The sequence below is a fragment of the Martes martes genome (assembly GCF_963455335.1).
Source record: "Martes martes genome assembly, chromosome: 5".
Lineage (NCBI taxonomy): Eukaryota > Metazoa > Chordata > Mammalia > Carnivora > Mustelidae > Martes > Martes martes.
Window position 1 is genome coordinate 157,027,203 of NC_137892.1, and position 16,036 is coordinate 157,043,238.

Genomic DNA, 16,036 nt, shown 5'->3' on the forward strand with positions numbered 1-16,036 from the left:
GGAAAAGAGTCTCCCTCCCCATTCACTCAACAAATTTTTGTTCAACATCTGCTATGGGATTGGCACTGCTCTTGGGGATCGGGATAGAGATCTGGGCGTGAGCAAAAACAGACTTGCCCTCCAAGAACATACGTTCTAGCCAACAGTCAATGACAACATAATAAAGAAGTTAGGGCATGGCAGGGATATGATGAATTCTCTGACAGATTAAGGTAAAACAAGAATGCTGGCCTGGGATGAGGGTCTGGCTCAGGATTCAGTTTTAAATAGTGTAGTTGGAGTAACTTCACAGAGAAAGTCACATTTTCGCACCTTTGAAAGGGTGGGATGTAGCCATGTGTCCAGCACATCTGTGGGATGAATGAGTTTTCTGTGATAAGAAAACTAAGTAGGGAAAGTGCCAAATTATAACCATTTGCAACAAACCATAAATTTTTTTTACAAACCATAATTTTTCAATCCCTGAGGGACATGGAAGTTAAAAAAATGAAGACACTATTACTGAATGAATCATGTTATTTTTTTCCATATAAATGAGAAATGTTCAAATACAGCTTTGCTAATGAAAGCTCCATGAAATGGTCGATATGGTAACTAGCCCATTGGTTTTCCATTTTAATTTAAAATTGGTCTAAACATTAAAGGACAGCAAAGAGAAGACCTATCTAGAGACATATTGCAAGGTGGGTTTTTTTTTTCCTTTGCTTATTTTGAAAAATCAAAACTATTTTGGGTAAAAGGAACATCGAAATTTAATGTGATTTTTTGGTATTAAGCAGATACCTGAGTTAAGCATAACATGCATTGGTCTTAGTGGTCTAACTGTCGTCATGACTGTCTTATCTTCCTGGGCTCCTTAGATGAAAATCCTTTTGTTGGTTCTTCCAGTTTCTCATCAGCTTCTGGTTTCTTTAAAATGTTGGGAGAATGTTCTGATTAAGCATAATTTTAACATGCTGTACTTCAGTCCCACAGCCCTTTAAGACAGTGGTTAAATTTAATAAGTCTCAGGAGTGAGAAGCTTCTCTTGCTCCTCCGTCTGCCCCATGCCATGAATATGGGCCATATTTAATAGAGAGAAATGTCCAAGACCTCCCTTTTGAGTGAAAGTCACCTTTTCAAAATCTCTGGCTCGAAAGGAGGTATGTTTGAAATGTTATCAGTAGGATATGAAAGCCTGTGAAGGCAATCAAATCTAAGGAGAACACTGGTTGGTTTTCTTTTTTCCTTTGTGTGCTTTAAGTCAGTTCAGTGACATTAATTGTAGCCACGGCTCCGTACGAAAAACCTGTTTGGGTCTAAATGGTGCGAGCTTCCTCTCTAAGGCCAAAGTTGTTTCCTGTACTCTTGCAGATAAGGAGACAAGGAGGCATCCAGCTCCTGGTGGACCTGCTGGACCATCGGATGACAGAAGTCCACCGCAGTGCCTGCGGAGCCTTGAGAAACTTGGTGTATGGGAAGGCCAACGATGATAACAAAATTGCCCTCAAAAACTGCGGTGGCATCCCAGCGCTGGTGAGGTTACTCCGCAAGACCACCGACCTGGAGATCCGGGAGCTGGTCACAGGTTAGAGTCCTTATTAACAGCACACCTGCCTCCCAAGATAAAGTCTCCATGATCCAACGTGGTAGCAAACATGCTGACCAAGGATGGTGGTTGCAGGGCTTCCCGGGGGCGGGGGGGGGGGGCGCTGATACCATGGGCAGTCCCAATACGCATGAGCTGAACGAGCAAATAAAAGGATTTGATTTAACGCCTGTGGATTGACCAAGTGGGATCGTTAGAATGCAGCCAACATAACCCTTCTAAAATTCTATGACCTGGTTTCAGTTTTGTCACTTGATTTAGAAGCAGCCCAGCACTGTACAACACCCACAGGTGATCATGAAAATGGCACTAAATAAGAATTGATAAAAAGATAAGATATGCGAGTTGTTATTAGTAAGGTGTATTTTCTGGTTTATAATGTGATTAAGAATGAGATCTCATCGGGGCGCCTGGGTGGCTCAGTGGGTTAAAGCCTCTGCCTTCGGCTCGGGTCATGATCCCAGGGTCCTGGGATCGAGCCCCGCATCGGGCTCTCTGCTCAGCAGGGAGCCTGCTTCCTCCCCTCTCTCTCTCTGCCTGCCTCTCTGCCTACTTGTGATCTATGTCTGTCAAATAAAGAAATAAAATCTTTAAAAAAAAAAAAAAAAAAAAAAGAATGAGATCTCATCATACTTAACAGCTAATTTCTTGAAAAACATATTTATGCCTACTAGAAGTCCCTAGGTTATAGGATTACATATTACATACATATTACATGTTACATACACATTACATATGGAATTTCTCTCACACGCGTGTATATATTTCTATATTATATATGTACATACATACTATGTTCATATACTATTTTGCATACATGTTTATAGTCTATATTTACATATTTACGTAGAGGGAGTTTCTCCAACGTGAACATGACAGCAAGCCTTTCTGTGAACACAGAACTTTTTTGAGTGTTGTAGAGATCACCAGCACCTCTGGACGCCATGAGGATTTGATGAATGAGAACAGTTGAGCATGCAGCAGTACCTTTCCTGGCATATGTATGAACATTGGAATAACGTGTAAACATTAGCTTTCACTCTTGTCCCTAACCTTCTAAACGTGCAGTTTTGCTTGCTGGCGTGCTGCCGACATAGGTGGCCCCAGTAAGGGCTTTCAGAGTACTCTGCTGGGTTATCCACATCGTCGTTTTAGGCGACATTTGGCTTCTCGTTCATCAAAGTTCCCCTTTAAGTGTTTGGCAAATGGACTGCAAGGTTGATTCTCAAAAAAAGATCTCTGAATTTGCCATGATGCCACTGATCTTCTGTCTTGATTCCATAACTTCCTTGAAGCTACGCTTGTGAGATACACGGGATCTTGTTATTTTTTAAGAAAACACATTACTCAAGCTGAGAGTCATAAATATTTGTTCAGTCTGAGACAAAATCTCCCAGGTGCAGTCTGTTTTCTTAAATTTACACCCTTTAAGATTATTGTCACATCTCTTTCCCACTCTTAGCTAAATTAGAACTAGACTCCAATTACTTTTCTTTTGCTTTCTTTTTTGCATTTCTCTAAGTGGAGAATTGTCTTTGTAGAAAAAAGAAATTTAGCTGTTAAGGTTACAGTGTTAATAAAGTGATGTTTCACACCAAATTAATATGGCTCTGTTAAGGTAAAACTATTGTTCTGCACATATTATGATGTATAGGATACTTTGGGGGCTGAGATAAATAACTGAAATAAATAACTGAAAGTATATGCTACCATTAGGGTTAGGAGACCCCATCCCTGCTTTCAGATTGAGAGAAAGGCCTTCACGTGTGTGACGGAAAACATACACCGTGATGTTTCTGTGCATGAAGGCCTTGTCAGTGGGTGCCTGAGGCCCACAGAACTAGAGGAACACCGTCTCCCAAGCACATTTGGCTATGCAGAAGATGGAGTACTTGACATACAGACAGAGTACACGTGCCCTTTCTCCTGCTCCTTTGGGGAAGAACGAAGGTTCCTACCCATTGTCGCGTGATGACCCAGTGCTTTTGCGTCAGCATGTGCCAGTGGCCAAGACTCATTCCACATCCCCTCCTGACTTGTGTCATGACTCCATCCAAGCCCCTGGGGCTCCCTGGTTCCAGGGGGGCGGTCCCTGCTACTTCAGTACATGTTTTATGCCGTTCCAGAGGCATGGTCTTACTGTGCGCAGCTGCACTCCAGGCATGAAGTTTAAGTTTTTCAAAGACACAAGTTGTTAAAACATTTCAGTGGGTTGAAGCTCATGGTTTCTGGAGTTGCCATGACGGGTGCTATTGAAACACGATAAGCACCTTAGCCGAGCTACCGCAGTAGAAAAGGAAATCAGAACCCACCACGTGCTAGTCCATAGCAGTAAAGCCTTTGTAACTCCCGTGCTGGCAGAAATCTGAGGGTGCCTGGAAACCGGTTCTGCTAACTTCTGTGTAGACGTGGCATGAATGATGCGGACTGAGCCGACGCTGACTGCACACTGCCTAAGCAAAAGTAAAATGAGGCAAATGAATTCACCTCAAAGAGCCTTAGAGGGTCATGTTCACCTTCAGCACCAGCCCAGCGCTCCTCTGCCCGAGTGAGCTATGAAAGCCTGGATTCTGTTGGCTCCGGGGGAGCTTTGGGAATCCAGCATTTTAGTACAGCTAACTGATTTAACCTCGAGGACATCAAATCCCCCATTTGTCTTATCTGTCATTCTCTTTCCACTCCTCCTCTGAGACTCTTGTCTCCCCCCAAGTCTGGTAAATGCTTTGCTATGCCAAGCTCACACCGTCCGTTCATCCTTCATTTTTCATGTGCTTTGGACTTTCTGCGGGTGTCCGGTGTGTGCTCATCCTTGGACATCCGCACGGCAGCGCTGACGTCCAGCGGACCCACACGATGCTTCCACCAGAGCCCAGTGGGATGCTCGGTGGCGCCGTTTGCAATTGCTCCACCCGTGCCTTGCTGGCGGCTAAATGTGAGAAGGGCTGTTGCTGACAACACGTGTCTACATGTTAGAAACTTAATTAGATGAGCACCGAGGCTCATGATGGCTCTGGAGGATGGAGCCGTAAGAGTAAAAAGCCTCTCTTCACTGCTGTTGTCACTTTGTCACAGGGACACTTCTCAGAGCCTTTTCAGAATTAGGTTAGATATGCATGCATGAATTAATAAAGCAGTGATTTAAGTGAAACAACTATCCCCTTTACTTCCATTGTAATTCTGCAGCAGACCTAATAGAGAGTCCAGCAGGGACTAAAGACTCAGTATGTGACAGAACCCCTCAGTACAAGGGAGCTTACGCTCCTACCTTCTCCATCCTGAATACCAGCAAATGCATGAAAATCGATGTGTGTTAAAAATCTATATATATATAGGGGAAGGGAGGGAGAAGTACCCTTTGAATTCCTCTTTTAGATATTTACAAACTACGATGTCTTATAAACAGATATCAAAAAGAACAATGTTAGTGATTTTTAAAAAATAGTAAAGCATGTTTCTAAATGAGATTTTAGATTAGACCTAGGCTATATAACCAGAAGGATGTAGAACCAAATTATAAACAATAAAAGACTAAAAGAAAGAAATGTTCCTGCAGAGCTTTAAATTATTTACTGAGTATGCCTTGGCAAACTGTTTGAACTATAATAAAGTGTAGAAATTGAGCACTTTACATGCATTTACATTCAACACATAAGCATGCACACTTAAAAAAATCTGCCTGTTTGCACGCAGTATCTATTCACAGCAGAACGTATTTTGCTTCTGCCTGGTAGGCCTTGCAATAAATAATTTTCTTCCTGTGCAATAATTACTATGAGATGATGATCAGAATTTTATTTAAATCCAGTTGAAACTATTATATGCTAGCCATTACTCGAAACATCCTAAGCAAATAAACTTTGGTTACAAATGCTGAATGTCCTTTGGGCCTGACTAATATAATTATTCTCTCTCTAAATATGGAAATAGTCAACCTAAATTTTGAAATGCCCAACTAAAGATTTCAGAATGCTTTGCAAATCATAATAAACCACTTTTTATTAAACCATAAAACTTAATAAATAACTTTTATTTCTGTCGAAAGCAAGGGTCCTTAAGAGTTCTGATTCTCCAAGAGCAGAGTATATTCTTGCATTTTGTACATCAAATGTCCTTTTAATTAAAGAGATAGGCCTCAGCTTAACTATTTTACTTACTAGTATTAGGTCAGTTAATTTAATTTCCAGTCTAAGTTGAATTACATGCCCCCCAAATTCATATATTGAAGCCCTAATCCATAGCCCCTCAAAATGTGACTCAGATGTAATAAGTGAAGTTAGGGTTCTAGAGTAGGGTGGGCTCTTAATCTGATATAGCTGGTGTTATTACAAAAAGAAGAAATTTTAGACACAGCTACACACAGGGAGAAAGACATGTGAACGTGAAGGCAGAGATGGGGTAAGGTTTCCTTGAGGCAAAGAAGGCCACAGCTTGCCTGAAAACACCAAAAGCCAGGAAAGAGGCAAGGAGCAAATTCTCCTCACAGTCTTGGAAGGAACAAATCCTGGTGTCATCTTGATCTTTGACTTCTAGCGTCCAGAACTATGACAGTAAGTTTCTGTTATTTTGGACCCTCAATCGATGGTACTTTGTTACGGCAACCCTAGGAAACTAATATATACCCAGATCCAAAGGTCCTTCATCTTTTTCCGGATGTGTGCAGACACATTTGTTGGTCAAGGAAATAAAGCAGTGCAGATAAGTGTAGAACCATGAGGGCTTAATAGTTGGCCTAGAGATCAGTTGGCCTGATTTCTTTTTTTTTTTTTTTAAAGATTTATTTATGTATTTATTTGACAGAGAGAGAGAGAGAGATCACAAGTAGGCAGATAGGCAAAGAGAGAGAGAGAGGGAAGCAGACTCCCTGCCGAGCAGAGAGCCCAATGCGGGACTCGATCCCAGGACCCTGAGATCATGACCTGAGCCGAAGGCAGCGGCCTAACCCACTGAGCCACCCAGGCGCCCCAAGTTGGCCTGATTTCTTAATGCATCTTTTTAAAAGTATTTACTTGTGAAGTACTGGAAGTGGGAAAGATGATAATTAAATGCATTTTCATATTTTCAATCAAAGTAATGGCTGTACATGGTCAAAAGATGAAATTGGGGGCCCCTGGGTGGCTCAGTTGGTTAAAGGCCTGCCTTCAAATCAGGTCATGATCCCGGGGTCCTGAGATCGAGCCCTGCATCAGGCTCTCTGCTCAGCAGGGAGCCTGTTCTCCCTCTCCATCTGTGCCTCCCCCTGCCTATGCTCTCTCTCTCCCTCTCTGTCAAATGAATAGATAAAATCTTAAAAAAAAATTGTATAAAGATGCTTATAAGAAAACAATCGTGCCCTGCTTCATCTGTCCTCTAGTATTAGACACTCCCAGTCCCTCAGAAGCTTTCAGCCTCAGTTTTTGCTTTGTTTTTTAGTTTTCTCATAGTTACTCCATATCTTTAAATACTATGCTTATTTCACTCTATGTAAATCAATTATCATAGGCTTTTCTTACTGACTTTCCACTGTGATGAAGAAGGATTTTTCACATAATCACCACTCATGCCTTCTCCTTTCCAAAATGGTGGGATCATTATCTTTAGCTCCTCTGCAAATGCATCAGTCCCTCAAAGTTAAGCTTCTGTCCTTTGCATCTAATAAAGACATTCTCTCATCACCCATTTTATAAGATAAGAATATTAGTGTTCTACGTCTTCACCCTTCTTCACAATCTCTGTCATCATACTTGACTTCTACATTGTCAAGGTTGAATATATTTGCAGTCTATTATATAACCATAGTCAGTCTTCCAAGGTTTTCTATAGTTCAATTCAAAAGTTGAAAGCCAGAGAGTAGCTTTTGCTTTATCATGGGAGAACAGACTCATGTGGTACCCAGCCATCACATTTCTTTCCCAGTGGGTCCAAAGTGATGATTCTTGTCAAAGGAGTCATTTCTAGGATCATATCTTACAGATCCTTCATCGTCTACGATGCCCACCAACTCAACTTTGTCTGTGATTTTGGTCATCAGTTCCCTGGTTTTCCAAAAATATCAGGAGCAGAATCCTCTATTTTGGGGGTAGAATTCGATGATTGCAACTGCTGCATTGCTCTCCAGAGTTGGGACATCTGTCTCCTAGATTCCAGGCCCTCCTCTCTCTTGGTTTATTCTCCTGTAAGTTTCAATATTAAGTAATTGACTAAAGTGCTTAGGAGATGAAATTCTGAGTATGTCAGTATTAAATCCTCATACTGATTGATATTTATTAGATATGACTGGATAGAAATTATTTTTCTGAGGAATATTTTCTATAACTTAATTTTATCCCTGATATATAAAAGTCTATGATGAGATATCTAGGTTTGTGCTTTTTAAAAATTTCCCGGAATTGGATATTTCCATTTTAAAGAGTCATAGCCTTCACTGCCAGAAAACTATCATTTTTTTTAATTGATTCATTTTCTCTATCCTCTCTTTTTAGAATTGTTGATAGGCAGATTTTGAACCTCTTGGACTTCAACTCTCATATCTTCATATATGATTTGGAGCCCTTTGTCTTTTTATCATGAGCAATTTCTCCAGCATCCAAAATTTCTCTCAACCTATCAATGAGGGTTTTTTTTTTCAGGGATCTAGGGAGATATTACTAGTATTAATATTAATAGATCATTATTTTAATTCTAAGAACTCTCTTTTGTGTTATTTTATATAACCTCTATTCTTATTTTATGAATGTAAACTATTCTTGCATTTCTCTAAGGATATTATTTAGAACCAAGGTTTGTTTTCCATTTATCATAAATCATCTCACCTTTCTTGGGTGTCATTTCTTTCTGTTTGTTTTTACGGGAGTCTTTCTCATTAATTTTGCATGCTTTAAATGTGGAGAGACCGTCTCTCAGTTCTGTTCTTTTTTTTTTTATGAAAGAAGTTTTTACTTCAGTGAAGGTTTATACAGTGTAGTTTCAAGCATTTGAGCACATTACTATTCCCATATGCTTCTACATAAAAGTTTACAAAATCATATATTTTAAAGAACAGTATTACTTGAGTGATGGTCTATACTCAGTGAACTTTCAAATTATAGAAACAGCCCAAGTGCCCACCAACCGATGAATGAAGAAAGACGATGTGGTATATATATATATATATATATATATATATATATATATATATACACACACACACACACACACACACACACACACACACACACTCACACAATGGAGTGTATACACACACACACAATGGAATATCAGTGATAAAAAAGAATGAAATCTCTTCTTATTTTTAAGACAGAGTAGAGAGTTTGAGCTCTGTGCACATCAATGAAACTTATTAACTGTGAGCTTGGCTTCAGGTGAGCAGCTACTTATGAGCTATTGTAATGGGGAGCCCTTCAAGTATCTTGATGAGGAGGAGGGCTTTTCTCTAAGGCTCAGATACCACAATATCATTTCTGTTCTCCCTAGTGTGGACAGTCTCTTTGGAGAATAGTCTTCTGGGTTGTTTATATGTCTGGCCTATAGGGAGGGGCCAGTCATTTTCTGGCTGCCAGGTGTTCTTTCCACCCGGGTAGGGGTAGATAGTGAGAGGGCAGGGCATTCTCCACGCACAGGCAGGAGTGGAGAATGAGAGGGTGGGCAACTGCTTCCTTTCAATCAATCACCCTTTGGTAGTCCCCCTTCTGATTTCTACATTCCCTATGCCTGTCTTCTCCGAGGAAGAATCTCCTTTAGGTTCCATTAAGACAGTCAGCCACCTTCGTGCATCACTGGGATGGAGTCCCCACTGTGTTTATCCTGGGCTGTGCTGGCTTCCACTACCACTTCACCAGCCAGCTCACCTCCGTCTGTTTTACATATAACAGATATAAAATATCTCATCTGCTGGATTGCTCCTTCCATTCTCTTCTTTGTTCCATAATGTTCCTATTAATAATCTCTTCCCTGCATGAATTCTGAACAGTTTCACAGATACCACAAAGTGTAAATATTATTAAGTATGGCCTCTATTACTGACTAGAAGCCAAGTTGGAGGCATTCCTTTAGGTCTGTTAGCCAAGTGAGTTCACTATTTCAAAAGAAGTCTAGGGTGTAACATTAACTAAACACCCTTCATGGAAAGAGACCCTGGAAGAGAGGGGAAGCATTTTCCCCACTGGCATCTTTCAGTCTGTTTTCTGTTATCCCTTTTGCTGTGATAACCTGCAAGCGTGCCTCATCTCTCCAAAGCAGGAGGTAAGTATTTCGTCAAGGGAGCATCTGCTCTACCTTCCTGTGAGCTTTTCGGAGATCACCTGGGACTCCTGGTGGGTGTTTCATATATTATATTAAGAGGTGCTGAAATGGGTCAGGATAGCACACCATTTAAATCAAATTCAGGGCCAGTGTGTTCCCAAAATGTGAAATTAAATCCCAGATTTATTTTATATCCCAAATAATGTCCAGCCACGTTGACCAACATAGCATATCAGAGGTTCTGCCGTAAGATTAAACAGCATCACAGAGATAAAACTGAATTGAGACATTTCAATAATGAAATGTCAACAATGTAGAGATGCCTCGAATGTTAATATAAACCCCACCAAATACTGAATTCCCAAAGAGAAATTAAAAATCAAAGTTTCAACCCACTTTATATTGAAGTCCAAAAGCTTCAAAGGAATTAAAGCCTACAAATCAGTATGTCTTGCCTTTGTGTGTTAAAGTTCAAAGTCCACAATTCTTACGTTAACTCAAGTGTGAAAATCATCCTCCCCAGCTTTTCTCTTCTGCACAGCCTCCGCCAGAAGGTTCTCTGTCCCTCTTCCCTCTTTAGGTAGCCTAGGACTACCTCATGCTGGAATTGTTGAGGTACTTTCAGGGCCTCAACAGAAACATTGCTTCAGTGTCAACTGCTCCCCATCTAACTGTCCAGGGGTGTGAACCCTGGTCCATGCCCATCACCGTAGAAAAGAAGCCATTTTACGCCCTAAGAGAAATTATCCCAGACAAAGATTTGTACCCCAAGGCCATGGCAGCCACTCACTGAAGTGTGCTGTGGTCATGCATTTCTGCTAGAACATATTTCAAAAAATCTAGCCATGTAAAACAGTGCAAGTTTATCACCTTCCAGTTCTGGAGGTTAGAAGTCCACCTAAGTCTCACTGGGCTAAAATCAGGATGTCAACACAGCTGTTTTCCTTTCTGGAGACTGTAGGGTATGGTCCTTGCCTTTTCCAGCTAATAGAGCTGCCCACATTCCTTGACTGGAGACCCGCTTCCACTGTCTTCAAAGGTGGCGGCATTACATCTCTCTTTCCATAGGTACATTTCCCTGTGACTACCACCAGGAGTCGTTCTCTGCTTTTAAGGACCTCTGTGATTAGATGGGCCCATCTGGATAATCCAGGAGAATCTTTAGGATAATCCGCCCATCTTAAATTAATCACATCGTCAGTAAAAGGTCACATATTCACAGGTTCTGGAGATTAAGACATGGACATTTTTAGAGGACCATTATTCTGCCAACCACTGTATTTGAGGGAAGATGAGTAATTAGAGATGTTTTTTGATTTAATCAGTTAGGAGAGGCCAGTCCAGTGGTGCCTGGCTTCCAGAATTCACCATTGGTGAACTTAAAATGAATGAGGAGACAAAATCCCAGCAAAAGGTTAATTTTGTTACTATGTATTTACCAGTTGAAGGAAAAATTGGAAACATTGCTGCCATCTTGCAACATTTAGTTCCTGGCCGTGGAAGCAATCCCATGACTAGGCATCTCAGTGGGGCTTTGACTAGAAAAGCATGAGCAGTATAGGTGGTTGGGTAAAAGGGACTTACTATCAAGCTGAGACCTAGTACCATGGTAGGAGCTGATAAAGTAGTCCGAGGAAGCCTTCACCTATGTCTGGTGCTGAGCAGGAAGCTGACCTAGACCAGGAGGCAGAGATCAGGAAGACAAGCTGGATAGGAAGCAGAGGAGAGCAAGGACCAGCAGGCACGCGTGAGGATAGGTACTCTCTTCTGCCTCTCATTGGCTGCATATTGGCTGCATAAGAGAAACACAAAAGCTGGTTCCCGTGGCCACAGAGTTCCACATGTTCCTGGCCCAGAACGTGGGGGAAGCTGTTTAAGAAGTCGGGGGAGCTGACCGCTCTGTGGCTGCCATTGTCCCATCCGGAGAAGTTGAAGAGCAGCCGAGACCCATGACAGTTCCCCAGCCTGTGGTAGGGCCTGGTGCCCTGGACCTACAGCTACTAGAGTCCAGCGCCTGCTGCTTCCTTAGCACTTGCCACATGGCCTGCAGATTTCTCCTGTGAACATCCTTATCCCAGAAACCAGGAAGAGAATTCAGGAAGGTGTAGCTCCGCCTCAGCTGGGGTGACACACTACAGACCCCCACACCGGCTCTTACTGAGGTGACTTCTTTCCCTCAACAAACCTGCAAAGTCGCCCTCAACAGCAGCTGGGACATCTAGGAGCACATCTGCTCTGTGCCACTCCAGTCTCCCCGTCTCCCTGCTTGTCCACATTCCAGGCCCCAGGATCCAGATCTTCCATCAGCCCTTTCTGCTGCTCCCACTGGAGGTGCTTCTGGGCTCAATTTCCCTTTGTTGCTCTGCTACAAGTTTCTAGTAAGCTCAGTTGAGCTTCTGCCTGCTGGCCCTGCTTCTGCATTTGCACTCTGTTGTTTTGTCTTGTGTTTGTTTGTTTGTTTGTTTTGTCTTCAGGAGAGCAGTGTTTGATGGCACTGAGTCCTGCCTTCCTTTACTTGTCCTTTGCTTCCAAACCTGAAAGCATTGCTCTGGCGGCAATACGCCTTTCCAACTTTCCTCTAGATTCCAGAGTAGATTCCTCTAGATTCCAAAGTTGGCAATCTTTTCCTGTGAAAGGCCAGATGATAACTATTTTAGCTTGTAAGCTATAGGGTCTCTGCTACAACTACTTGATTCTACCTGTATTGGGTGAAAACAGCTGTAGACCGTACATACAAAATTGGTCATAGCGAGGTCTCAATAAAACTCTGTATTAAAGCAAATGTCTAGCTCTTAGGCCATAGTTTATAGAACCCGCTCCTGTGCCCTCTTCCACACCAAGTTCTGAACAAAAATGAAGAGGGAAGCCACATTATCAGCTCATTACTCTTGGAAGTCAGGTTGGAGGCCAGGCTCTAGGCCTGTTGGCCAAGTGGGTTGGCTCATACTGAAGCCCAGGATTAGGTAGCGGTGTCCACCATCCTGCAGGCAGCAGCTGGGACAAGGAAGGTTTCTTCTTCCTCTACCAGCCCTGCTGGACACATTCCCATGGAGACCACGGGAGCTAGAGTTTCCTCTGGCCACTCATTCCCAAGAGGAGGAAGGACAGACAGAACTGAGCCAAAGCCATGCTCTGCAAGTCCCTCCTCCTCGCAGGGGAAGAATGAGTGAGGCCCTGTGCTCCATGAATAGTGCTCCACCGCAGTATGCAAACAGCAGGCCTGGGGAAGGTTCATTCAGCAGCGCCCCACTGAAGGGAAGAAGAGACAGGTGTCTGTGATTGGTCTGCCTCTTGCCCCAACTCATTTCCTAACCAGCTCCGTATCACACATTCTTTGCAGAGATGTCTGCTCTCGTCTCTTCTAAATGGTCGTTTTAACCATTATAAGGTTTTCTCTCTATAGCAGGTAGCCCAGTTATACCCAAAAGCACATGGGAAGACTTAAAACCCTACACAGAGTACTTCTATTCCTCATTTCCTCCCCAGCCAGGCCAAGTCTAATCAAATTAGAAAATTCACACCATTGACTTCCCATTCACGCCATTCTTAATTCCAGAGTTTAAAACCACTCTGTAGGCTCTAAGTCTAATTCATTCGTCAAACAAATGTTTGTGGAGGATCTACTGTATGGCAGTGAGGTTAGGTGCTTGGGCTACAGATGACTGGTGAATACCCAGGTAATCTGTAGCCGTAGACCATAGCCATACCATAGGGTATGGCACTCTTCTCAATGGCCAGGATGCTGGTGCCTGTGTTCCAGGAAGCCAGATGGAGGAAGGGAGAAAGAAAGGGCATGTTTGGGAGGGTCCTGCATTTCAGTTCATTTACATGGAAAGAGGTGGACTGTATCGAAACTTTGAGTGTAATTTTAATATCTATTAACAGAACCCTGTGGAATGGTAGGGCTTATGTTTTGATGGACAACACAGACAATAAACCTATAATTTCAGGGAGTGACACGTACTAGGATGAAAAATGGAGCAGGTTATGGGGATGAGAAAGTGACTTAGAATGAATCTCAGGGGCACCTGGGTTGCTCAGTCCGTTGAGTGTCTGACTCTTGATTTCAGCTTGGGTGGGTCAGGGTCTCAGAGCTGTGGGATTGAGCCCTGCATGGGGCTCTGTGCTCCGCCCAGTGTGGGATATCAGCGGATGTTTACAGAGCTGATGTGTTACATTATTTCCTCTTTTGATGTTCTCATCGCTCCCCAGAGTGCCTAACCTGAAAATCAAGATATTCTTTGCATTCCTATATTTCAAGAAGGGATAAGCAAATAACCCTGAATACTCACTCATTGTGCTAGGTGCCCTGAATCCATCCGCCCAGGCGACCCCTGAGGCTGGATTTAACTTGCTCTTGCTCTCCGTGTTGCAGCTGAAATGCAGTACCTTCCCTAGTCCTCTGTTCCCAAAACCCGTTCACTTTATACCAATGATTTCCCAATTCCCCCAATCAAATAAAGATTTCTGGGCCCCAAATCTCTAAGATAATAGCCCGGGAATCCATATTTTTAACAAGCCCGTCTGGCAGTTGTCCTGATCATGCCTGTTGGAGGAACGTCGATTTCTGCTCTCTCCAAGCCAACAGTTAACAACCCCCGAGAGCAGCAGAGTGGTGGGGGGGGGGGAAGCGCAGATATGTTTGGAGAGACGTCACCCTCACTTGTTGCTGACGGTAGCCAGATTATCCAAAGAAAACATCTGGCTCGTGTGTCACTTCTGCAGAGTAGAATGAATTCGAGAATACCGCTTATTTCCGTGTGCTTGCTTGCTCATGGGAGAGAGAGAGAGAGAGAAACGACTTCTAACGAAATAGCAGCAGTGGCCTGTGACAGTCCCCTGCCTTGTAGCCCGCTAAGCAGCGGTTACTGATGATGCTGTGGACTGGGGCGGGGCTTGCAACTCTCCTCTCTCATTCTCTGCAAAATCCACTGGGGTTTCACTAGAACCTCCACACACTCATCGCCGCACGCTGTCTGGCAAGCTGCCCAGGTAAATGCTGGATGTTCCTGGGCCCCCTGAGTCTGCCTTCATCGCCCACCTCTGCGATCACGGGAGCTGATGGTGTGAAACATACCTGGGCTTCCCTACAATTAAGTTTCAGAGCCTGCCCAAACGTTGTAGAGGTTCAAAGGCAAGTATTGCCAGGGGTGTTTTGTTTTGTTCTGTTTATTTGCCCGGATGGAAATGTACGGCGCATTTGACTTGTTAGGTCTGACAATGCAGAACTGATTTGTGGCTCTACTTTGCGACTCACGAGTTACAAGTTAATTAGAAACACTTTTCCCTAATTATATTTGAGAGTTTGCTCTATTTGCTCTACAATTATCACAAAAATTACATTAACTAGTGTTAATGAACACAACATGGAAATCCCCACTGGATCCTGGAGGAAAGGGGAGAATTAAAGAATGCGTGCATCCCCTGCCCAACACCTGGCTGCCTTTTCAACAGATGTTTTTATTTGTTATTCCCAGTGAAGTGTTCAACATAAACTTCCTTCCTGGTTGTCCCTTAGAGGATGAAACTGAGTCTGCCGGGGGAGAAGGTGCCGTCTTGCTCTGCGTGTGCTAACCTATGATCCCTTAGGGACTGTCTCCCAGTGGGCTGCCCATCATGACCCAGGGCGTTTTGCCTTCCCAGAAAGCTGGGCGCCATCCTGGCGGTACCCTCCCAAGGGAGGGCTCAGAAGAAGAATCTCTATGAAATGATTTCCCAGCTCAGGGACCTGCACCATAGAAACCGACACCAGAGAAAGAAGGAAGTTGTCCTGAGGAGCCGGCCTCCCTGTCCATCTCCGTTCTTTCCTGTGTTCCCCAGTATATGTCCAAGCAACACTACATGGAGGGTAGAGGGGAGGTAATAAAACAGAGAAATGATGTCTCCATAAGCTCCTTCCCCAAGGAGTTGTCAGTCAAGTATGAGAGAGTCTACACATGGGTAGCTGTCCTACAAAGTAAGCCCTGAGAATGGGCCGGGAGAGCTTAAAGGAGGAAAGAGAACTCTCAGTCAAGGAGATCAAGAAAGGAAGAAAGGCTTAATGAAGAAATTAATATTTATAGTGGGTTTTAAAGATGGACGTTGAGTTTGGCTTGCAGATCATGATAGCAGGAAAATAAAATATATTACAGAATCGCTCCTCGTTTCGCAAGAATGAGTTCAGTTGTGTCATTCCTGTGCGTGTGTGAGGAAGCATGTGCAGTCTTGCCCACATGCTCCCACACAAAGTAG

General features: G+C 43.2%; 1 protein-coding gene across 2 annotated transcripts in view; it reads left to right on the forward strand.

Annotated features, from left to right (window-relative positions):
* Positions 1 to 16,036, forward strand: part of CTNND2 (catenin delta 2) — a gene marked incomplete at its 5' end in the record, with an annotated part of 906,977 nt that overhangs the window by 687,944 nt on the left and 202,997 nt on the right. For both annotated transcript variants that reach the window (XM_080804204.1, XM_080804205.1), the window contains one exon: positions 1,354 to 1,567. In XM_080804204.1, coding sequence (XP_080660330.1) covers positions 1,354 to 1,567 — 214 coding nt within the window. The remainder of the gene's footprint in view (positions 1 to 1,353; positions 1,568 to 16,036) is intronic.